This window comes from Vigna umbellata, chromosome 1, assembly GCF_029865625.1.
Source record: "Vigna umbellata cultivar VRB3 chromosome 1, Vumbellata_1.0, whole genome shotgun sequence".
Lineage (NCBI taxonomy): Eukaryota > Viridiplantae > Streptophyta > Magnoliopsida > Fabales > Fabaceae > Vigna > Vigna umbellata.
In genome coordinates this window covers 13,047,676-13,057,671 of record NC_142165.1, presented here as the reverse complement: position 1 = coordinate 13,057,671, position 9,996 = coordinate 13,047,676, and the positions used below count along the sequence as shown (strand labels likewise).

Sequence of the window (9,996 nt, the reverse complement as noted above, 5' to 3'; positions counted from 1 at the left end):
CAGAAACCAGAAAACCCAAACAAATTAGGCGAAGCATCACGTATAATCAAGATACAGGGGGAAAAATTCTAAAAGATTGCTCTTATCATTCCTATCGTTCATTTATTATTCTTTCATTTACAAATACCGGAAAGAAATTAAGCATAATTAACAATGCAACAAGCTCGATCAAAAGAATAAAAAAACCCAAGTGGTGAATCAAGTGTGAACCGAAACATTATTTTGGATCCCAATTGAATCATTATCAAAGCTACACTTTCATCGTGACCACCTTAGGTTCGTGTGTACTGTACATAAACATTCATGGCTCGCAATATATATAATTTGCAAGGATTTTTTAGCATCAAAACTTTCACTGAGCAACAATCCCCCTTAATCAGTTTCCTCAAGGGATGCTGCATACTGGATTTCTCTATCTTCCTTGTTCCCATCCAAAACATGATACAGGAAACTTCGGGCATTTAAACAGGAATTGAACCTATATGGTAATGCTAATCAAAAGATCCGCAAGTAAATGACTGTATGTGGACCAGGGATAAATGTCTAGCCTTCAAGTGTTCAGTTTCTCTTCTTCCTGGCTTTGGTAGTCTTGGAACCTGTTCTCTTTTTTGATTTATTGAATACGGTTCTACTCTCCTGAAAGTGTCAAAGGCATTTAGTCATTTAATGCTACCATAACCAAAAGGATAACAACCACAGAATGGTATGCAAGTAGACGCACCTTCCGATATTGTACATAAGCACTCCGGCCTGTCAACTCCTGCCCACTTTTGTTGACATACACCTGCAGCAGGAAAAAAAGAATCAGGTCCTGATAGATGATACAATGTGACAAAATAGGTTAGGTGGGATACCTAATATGCATATCAGATCATGCAGCAAAGCAAGATATAAATCTTCAGTAACATCATGTATGAGCTTTTAGCAGTTCAATTTACACAACACTAGATAACAGCCCACATCTTCTAATAACTATTGTCTAACATGAGAATCGTAAGTAAATTTAACCAGTTAATGCTTAATATCATTAAACTTAATTTTTTAGCATTTTCGCATACCTTTCTTCCTTCTGGAGATGTATACCAATGACCGGCAGATTGACCACTTGCTTGGACCCGTCTTTTGCCAGCATCCTTTGGCGAACTGGCACAGCTCCCAGGTTCCACCCAATCCCCAGAAGCACGTGATTGGTTTGCAGGGCTTGATTTGTTACCTTTACCTTTTGAGACACTATTCTTAGTGCTATTCCTCTTTGTTGCTTTCTTTCTAGAAGATTCCCCATGGCTAAATGGAGAAACAATTTTGGGATCCACCCAGCCTTCAGAAGTATTGAAAGATCCCTCAAATACCAAATTACTGGATGTGTTTTTCCCCCTTGTTGAGCCGTTTACACAAGCATTTTGAACCCCCTGCGTGTTTGAAGCTCTTCCATTGCCAAATTGTCCCCTAAAATAAAAATACACCAAAAACAATACGTAATACAAAACGCAACCATTGTCTTTTTAAATCACTACCAGTGATTAATTAAAAACGAGCACGAGCTATGACTTACATGTAATCAATGTGTGAGGTATTAGGTTGCTGATTCACTCTGTTTATGGCACCTAATGGATTGAAATTCCGAAAGCGAGTGTGAACTAACTGCTGAATTCTCGGATCCTCATGGAAAAAGTACTTATGAGCAGGATAAACTAGGTCCACAGATTCCCATTGTTGTTGATTCCTTTGACAGCTAGAACTAACCCCAGGATACCTCTCATTGTGACTTTCATTCACATCACCCCGGACTTCCTTGCACTTGTTAGAACGAAAGTACTCTTCACACAGCTCATTAAAAGCTGGTGTTGGCACAGAAACATTCTTCACTGGCGAAAAATCTTTCCATAGAGAATCGTTTATATTCTTATCAAAAGATGCTTCCTTGTTTTTTTCTAAATGATTGTTAAAGTAAACTTCATTATCCCCGCCAACATCAACATCTGAATCGGAATCAATTAGTCGAAACTCAGGAACAGAATCATTTTTTAGGGGCGAAAAATCCTTCCAAAGATCCACATTTTTGTTGTCATCAAAAGATAATTTCTTATCTTGTTTTAAATTGTCGTTAGGGTTAACATTATTGGCGCCACCACCAACATCCACGTCGGAATCATCGGAATCAATTAACTGAAACCTACGGAGAGGACTAGTCGTTAACTTGGGAAACATCAAGCCACTCTTCCCTGTTTCTAACCTAGAAGAAGCAGGAACATCATCCGAATGTTCCTTTCTTTTCCCATCTCTGGAAGAGTTACTACAATGATGAGGGGTTAAACTGAAAACTCTACTACCATTCAACGAAATTTTTGAGCTGCTACACACGGAACGATTCGATGCCGATAGAAGCGTATGCACTGGTGATAGATATTACAGCAAAAAAAAAATCAATTTAGAACGAAAAAGAGTATATTATATTATTTAAAATTGAGAAGCGGAGAGAGAAAAAAAGGTTTTAGCTGACCTTACCTTGATCGGGATCTTCCTGCGAGGAGAACTCCTCGATATCGTCATCCACGTCGGCGTCGAGGGACGGCGAAGGTGGTCCGCGGCGGAGGCGTTTGAGAAGGGGGCGCTGCGGGTCGGGTCGAGTGTCGGGTTCGGAGTCGGAGACATGGGCGGTCGGAGAAGGAGGTGGATTGAATGGGGAATGCGGGGGCGTGTCGAGACCTAGGGAAAATGAGGGCACTTCGGAGTTGGCCATGGAAATTAGAAGGGAAATTGAGAACGACAGAGAGAAATAGAAAGGGAATGGATTTTAGATTGAAGTAAATAAGGGTTTGTGGATTCGAATTTGGGGAAAAATGGAGGGAATTGAAATTTCTTGCTGGCGCGAGTGAACGATGAAGTGTGGCGAATATTCTCTTACAATGTCTCTCAACTTTTTCCTTTTCTGCATGTTTAAATTTAGTTATTTTTAGTCTCTTGGTTTTTATTTACAATAAGCTCTTTTTATTCACATTTCATTGAATATAAGTTATCATAATTACCTTGATTTATGTAATCAATTATTTTAATCGTCTATTTTAAAGTAATCTAATTACAGATTATCCTGAAATTCAAAGTATATATACAATGTACTAATTGCAGAATAATTGCAAATTTAAAAAAATATGATCTCCTAAGGAAACAGTTTGATTAATAAACGCTGTCCTTAAGCATTACTTATCATTGAACCAAACAATGAATAAATGCTATCCTTATTATGCATCAAACAGAAAGCTAAACATTTTAAAATTTCTAATTTATATGAGAGTAAAAGGAGGAAAAAGAAGATAATCGTGCCCTTTTCAACCTATGATAGAAAAATCTATTTTTGTAGTTACATGCCTATCTAAATATATTTTCTAAAACCAAACTAAATAACTAAATCAATAATTTAATTTTTATATATTGATTGCATGTTTGTATAACATTTTATGTTCTTTGTGTCCAAATGTTTTACTTACAAAATTTCTTAATAACATTTTATGTTCTGTGTCCACGAAAGATATAAAGTTTCTTTGTCGTGTACTCCCATAACATATGTTAAAACGTTCCATGAGTCAGAATTTATTTCAACAACTATAATCAGCAAACAAAAGAAAAACAATGCTGATTTCAATTTCATTGCTTTTCATTAGATATACTTGAAGGGAACTAATTATCAAAGTCAGCAAAAAAGAAGACGGGCAGAAAGCGAGGTAAATGTCGCAGAACAAGTATGAAGTTATATTTTTCTGTCCCAGGACCTACTAAAATACAATCTACAACAATACTATGCGACATCAATGATAGAAAATAAAAATCTGAAGTACATAATACTATCATCTATACTTTATGACAATGTTTTTTCCCTTCACATTTGTCCTCTGACTAGAATTGATACAAGTACAATACAAGCTTACATGTTTCTCATAATTTTTCTCAAGACCCTACCTAAAGAAGTAAGGCTAGTAATCCCATATTACAGAGTGAAGGTTTTGCCCAGATATCTCAGGGTATGAGGCATTTGGTACAAGAGGGTGAAAAGGGTATCTGCTTAAAGCTTAATACGAATGATGATGAAGAACTGAAATAAGAACTAATACGAGGCAGAAAATTGCAACTATTCATGACCCCTCAGCACTTTTGAGCAGATTTTCCGTGAGCAGCATATATATGTACCTTCACAATCATTTATCAGTTATCCAGGTTGCCAGTCTGTGCAATGCCGATGCCCTTAACTAAATCTTCTGTTTAAGAACATGGCGCAACTGAACCTTCTGGCTTTCCATTCTAGCCTCCAAAAGTCTGGCTTTCAAACTATTCTTCTGTGCACCGCGAGGAATGCATCCTTTCATACCACCTTTATGTGCATGTGGACTTCCCGACTCGGGACTCAACTGGTATAGAAGGTCTTGGGGGCTCAATCCACCTTTACCTGATCCATGATCAGGGGACATTATGACCCCATTAGATAACCTTCCATTTGAAAGCTTTCCATTCATTTCCTCTAGAGAGATTATCTTGTAATTATCCCCGTTGTTTGGGTATGACCTCCAAAGCTTTGTTATGGATGATACCTTCTTTGACTGCTTAGTAGGTATAGAGCACACTTCACTTATTTCAGTTATTGGTGTCTCCTCACCAGCAGTTTCTTCCCATTCAAGTACACTTCTCCCTGAGACATTACTCTCTCGATGATTCCTGTTCAACGATAGGGTACTCCCTTCTGGTGAATAACTCGAGCCTTGATCGTCAACATGGCTCACAGTTTCCCATCCACTTTCATCTCCATCTAGATCCCCGTTATCATCCACAAATACATCAGAACGCCTCTGAATGCCATCCTTAGTTATTGCATTGGCTTCAGGACTCACAATGTGAATATTCGAGGCATGACTAGTAGAACTGTGAGAAGCACGTGGTTCAATCTCCCTCTCATTTGTTTCACCAAAATTTGCTTCTTCAAAAATAGCAAAAATGTCATCAGAGTTTGGGGGTTCGTATGAAAATCCCTTGATGTCTTGAATGTTCATCGCAGCTGCAGCCTGCTGAAGAGACTGTGCCTCTCTCAGCTCTGTTGTTATCGGATCTGCACTTCTTGATTTGATAAAACTTTCCAAATCTGAAACAAGTTTATTCATCTGTGAATACTTCTCTTCAAGAGCAACTTTTGCATCTATCAACTTCATTTGAACACGTTCTTCACGCCATACTTCCGCCATCTGTAACATCTTCCTCTCTTCTTCCACTTCTTCCCTATGTTTCATAGATTCCCTCTTCAATGCTTCAACTTCAGCCTTGTCTTCTCCAATTTCCTTGGCAAGCTCATCACATACTTCCTCAATCAATTCTCTGGCCTTCCTTTCCTTGTCATAATCTTGCATGTAGCGCTTTGCAGAGAGTTTGGCATCGGCCAACTCATTTACCAACCTTGTATTGACAATTTCAATCCGCTGGCGATTTTTTCTTTCTCTACTCAACTCTGATTTAATGTCATCGATGTATGCATGGATTTTCTCATGCTCTCTGCTCCTCCATTGCGCCCTTTCCTCACTGACCTTCTTCAGGAAATGTTCAAGCTTCTTTTTGGAGGATCGATGCTCTGTCTCAAGCTCCTGAATTCGTGCCCGAGCCTGCTCTAGTTCAGCTCCGAGGGCAGATACCATAGATACTGCACTTGCCTTTTGGTCAAGAAGTTTCATGTGTCTGTAGATATGATGTGCCTCTTCATCTGACGTTTTTAAACATAGAGGATCCCATTTTGTTGCACCCTCCCTTTCAGTGTTGGAAAACTGGAAAGGTTCAGGCTGAATAGCACAAAGTAGGTTTAATATTAGCACCTTAACTATTTGCTCTTTCACTTTAATAAGTAAAAGCATAACACTTTGAAACTCATTGCTCATTTAGAATGTAGAGGCTAATTACAACGAGTATGTCTACATGAAAAAATTGTAGTCTAAGTCATTTCTACGCAGATCTATACTTCTATACATAGCATGGATCAATGCAATAATCAGCCTTATTTGTTAATTCCCAAGTTGCCATCAAATAAGCCATTTTTCTATAGAGCAGGTACAGGGTCCAGTTTTAACTTGAGTTATTACATGTATATGACATTCACTCAAAAATCTTCGATTGCAAAGACTGAAGAGCTGTAAAACATCTAATGGTAATATTATATTCTAGAAATAAGAAAATTCATACCTCACAGAAGTGTCCATTCTTTGCCCTAAATATGGAACGGGGACTTTGCAATGGATTCTTCTTCAGATCGAATTCATGGATCATGCCATTTGGATGACCAAGGAACCGGTGCCTTGCGTGGCCATTTCCATGCTGCAGATAAGTGACATCACATCAGTAATGAGAAACGGAAACCTATCAAATTAAAATTGCAAAGCAGCAAATTGATCCACAAATGAAGACAATAATAGAGTACATGGAAGATAATCAGTTCTCTAATTCAACTGCAATGCACAGATAACAAATAACCGAATCTCGTATATAATGAATATCCAATAGCAGTCCAAACTTACTTCCAAACAAGCATAAAAGAATACGACTTTGTAAAACCAATAATATTAACACGGCAGAAACAGCATTTTGTTTCACATTCTGTCAAACAAGACCCGATATTAATGCAGTCTGGATGGCGATGATTTAATCAAGCAAAAATGGACAAAGAATCAATCCTTCCACCGAGCACATTTTTTGGGTCCGGGAAATAATTCTTGAAAACAACTACAACAGAACGTCAACTATTTACACTGACAAACCCTCCTCGAATCAATTCTCAAATAACCCTTCACAATCAACCAACAGCAAAATCATCATACAAAAACACTTCCCAACAATAAACTATAATTCTTTTCTCTCCACGAGGGAGGGCCTACCATAAAGTAGATGGAATAACCTAATAGCCTATAGCTGCAAAATCAATTTTAAATCAGAAACCGCAAAAAAACATGCAAGATGAAACAAAACTCACACGGGAACGAAAAAAAACAAGGGATCTCAACACAAACAAGAGAAAAACTAAGAACGTAAGGGTAATCGACGGAGATCCCACATTGACCGTTACATGGAAAATATAGTGTACATACGAGGGAAACAATAGTTTTTGCCGTTAAGTAAGCCTTAGTGTAGAAACTCAAGTTCTACCTTATGTTCCAACCCCTTCCGGCCATCACCCGAGACAGTCTCCGGCAGATGCAACCGCCAAAGCCCGGCGGCTAGTCTCCGCGCCGACACGGAAACCTCCGTTTGCTTTTTGGCGCTCCGGCACGTTCTCCGACGAGACCCCGACAAAGAAGACTTCTGGTCCTCTTCGAGTGGATCCTCATGGATCTTCCACTTCAACAGAGGGGTTTCAGGTCTGCTCCGTTTTCCACCGTGTCTCCTCAACCGTGTCCCCGGAGTTCTCGGTTTCCGCCGCTGGAAAGGTCGCGCCGGTTCAAGATCCCAGTCCGGCGAAGGGTTGCTCACGCCCCTCGAAGAAATGCCCGCCGGGAAAGTCGCCTTGCCGGAATACTTCATCGTCGCCGGCGAGTCTCAGCCATCAGAGTTACCTACTAAATATATGCTAATACTCGCCGCCTTGCGAAAATGAAACAATGACTGCTCCAAAAAGAGAAAATGAAAACAGTGTGAGAGAGAGAGATAGAATCTGTGTGTTGTTGAAGTAATGAAGTTCGTGAAATGTTTGTATGAGAGAGAGAGCACACGAGGAAAGTACAGAAGAGAGAGAGTGATGAAGATAGAGAGTTTCACTGTTTCAAAGATTTTGCTGAGAAAAAGGACGAACGAACACAGTGATAATACAAATACATATACGAGAGAGGTGTATATCGTGCCGTATGCTTATACGGTCAACGTATTTATTATCACGATGATTCCACGCGCGTGAAATCTTTATACGGTGTCGTTTGGCCCTACTTTGATTTGTAAGCTGCTTTGCTTGTTATGGTTGCTGGTGGAAGAGACGTTGTGATTTGAATGATCATGGATGGTGGGGTTTTTATTTTTTATTTATTCTGCTTTTAAGAAGTTCAAATTATTAATTTATATATGGAAATCATTTTTCAATTTCCAATTTAAATCGATTGGTTCTTTTTGAAAAATTTAACTTTATATTACTTTAAAAAATAATTGTAAGAATTTTAGTGATTTTGAAACCCCGCTCCGTCTCTTGTAAAATTTTCTGAAACGATATATTCCAATTTACTAAAAAAGGAAAATTGTTAAAGTTTTCTGCTATGATTTTTTTAATTGGATAATTTATTCATGGTACAATGTATATGTTTTTTATGTAACAGTCTACTTAAGATATTATTTAAAACAAATCTAATATATGCTACCTAAATTAATCACTTGATAAAACTTGATTTTACCGTTTTCTTTGGATAATTTGCTGATTTAATTGAGTATTTCTTTTAATCTTGTGTCATTTGATTATTATTATTATTATTATTATTATTATGCACAGCATTAAGAAAATCCAGAAATTTCAAATTCACAAAGGTCAAAGTCTTCAAAATAATATAACAAAAATAAAATCTTTTAACTACAACGAATAATCGTATTAAATACAGATGATAATAATATCAGATGAAATCTCACTGACTTAATTTATTAGAAGAATAAAAATGTATAAAGAAACAGTAAGATAAAATAAAATAAAAAATCAAATGCGAAAATTCTACAGTTAGTAGTGCTTGTTAAAGGTTTAACATATAATTAAGGAGAACCAATCAAGCATTTATATAAACCTCCTTAATTATGGTCAAATCAGGAAGGAAAAAAAAACTTTGAATCAGTGAAATTAAAAGCAACAAATACAAATTTTTAATCGATAAACCCTACCACATTGATTATTTTATTTTTCCTGCAATATTAAAAATTGAAATGAAAACATATTTTAACACAATTTTTTATTAACATTTTAATATAACTGATTTATTATTTATTTATTATTATGTTAACGTCTTTAAAAAACAAACGTTTCATTGTGAAATAATTGTGAAACCAATAAAATAGAAGAGTTTTCAGACCTAATTGTTGGAAAATTAGGGTACAATTTGGCATGGCGTGATGAGCTGAAACCAAAGCTTGGCACGCGCGAGGAACGGAGAGTGTAACCCACGCGTTGCTTTGGTTTCTCAGAAAAGGTAGTGGCGTCACTGTCTCATCTATTTGTTGCTTCCACAGTTCATTGTCTTCTCCGTTCACCCTACCTCAAAAGGCATCCGAGGGAGACCCCACGTGGCAATCTCAGAAGCTGCCACGTCGACAAATGCAAAACGTGCGTTTCATATTAAAATACGCACTCACATGGCTTCAAATTATTGCTAATTTTAATAACCAATAATTAATGTAATTAATTAAAACTTCATTTTTATGACTACGATAACTTTAATGTAGAACTAGATCTATCTGAATAGCTTATTAAAATTCTTAGACCAAGATTATCTTTGTTTTTTATTTTCAGCATAGTATAAAAGTTTAATAGAAATTAACGTTTAGATTAAAGATAATTTAATATGTTTTCAAGATGTTACATTGTTTAAAAGTTACTACTAGACAAAATTTAAATAATTTAGGTTTTCAAGGTCAAATATAACATAGGAAACAAACATGGTGAAGAAACTCCTAGAATCCCTCACGTTAGACACGGCCATCATAAGTAGGAAAAGGTTATCTCAGACATCATTATAACATCTTCTAGACTTTTTATTTTTTAATTTTCAAATTCTTCAATAAATTAAAATAAAGAAACATACTGGTGGCAAGTTTGGAGACAAATTTTAAATATTGGTTTTAGTTAAAAATGGTATTAGAAATGAATGTCCTATTAATGAATCTGTAATAGGTAAAATATTGATGAAATATTTATTTAAGACCATAATTGAGTTTTTTTATCAGTAATAAAAAAATACGTTAATTAAAAATATTTAGAGTGTTTCAATCCTTTTATATATAAAAAAAAATCCAATT

The 9,996-nt window shown here is 36.6% G+C and overlaps 2 protein-coding genes across 2 annotated transcripts; both read right to left on the bottom strand.

Annotated features, from left to right (window-relative positions):
* Positions 1-64: 64 nt before the first annotated feature.
* On the bottom strand, positions 65-2,933 carry LOC124837621 (Rho GTPase-activating protein). The gene is made up of 5 exons (XM_047313040.2): positions 2,506-2,933; positions 1,553-2,393; positions 1,059-1,446; positions 722-784; positions 65-636 (listed from the first exon to the last, which is right to left on the bottom strand). Exons 1-5 carry the CDS (start codon positions 2,738-2,740, stop codon positions 559-561), a joined length of 1,605 nt encoding a protein of 534 aa, XP_047168996.1. The 5' UTR covers positions 2,741-2,933; the 3' UTR covers positions 65-558.
* Positions 2,934-3,726: 793 nt separating this feature from the next.
* On the bottom strand, positions 3,727-7,854 carry LOC124837617 (uncharacterized). Its single transcript, XM_047313029.2, has 3 exons — positions 7,165-7,854; positions 6,208-6,339; positions 3,727-5,810 (listed from the first exon to the last, which is right to left on the bottom strand). Exons 1-3 carry the CDS (start codon positions 7,537-7,539, stop codon positions 4,242-4,244), a joined length of 2,076 nt encoding a protein of 691 aa, XP_047168985.2. The 5' UTR covers positions 7,540-7,854; the 3' UTR covers positions 3,727-4,241.
* Between the last annotated feature and the right edge of the window lie 2,142 nt (positions 7,855-9,996).

Coding starts and splice junctions, on each gene's coding strand:
- LOC124837621 (XM_047313040.2), bottom strand. CDS start 2,740: ATGGCCAACTCCGAAGTGCCCTCATTTTCCCTAGGTCTCGACACGCCC. Junction 785..1,058: donor CATCTCCAGAAGGAAGAAAG/GTATGCGAAAAT, acceptor TTCCTGCTGCAG/GTGTATGTCAACAAAAGTGG. Junction 637..721: donor CTTATGTACAATATCGGAAG/GTGCGTCTACTT, acceptor TGACACTTTCAG/GAGAGTAGAACCGTATTCAA.
- LOC124837617 (XM_047313029.2), bottom strand. CDS start 7,539: ATGAAGTATTCCGGCAAGGCGACTTTCCCGGCGGGCATTTCTTCGAGG. Junction 6,340..7,164: donor GGAAGGGGTTGGAACATAAG/GTAGAACTTGAG, acceptor ACTTATCTGCAG/CATGGAAATGGCCACGCAAG. Junction 5,811..6,207: donor AGAATGGACACTTCTGTGAG/GTATGAATTTTC, acceptor TGTGCTATTCAG/CCTGAACCTTTCCAGTTTTC.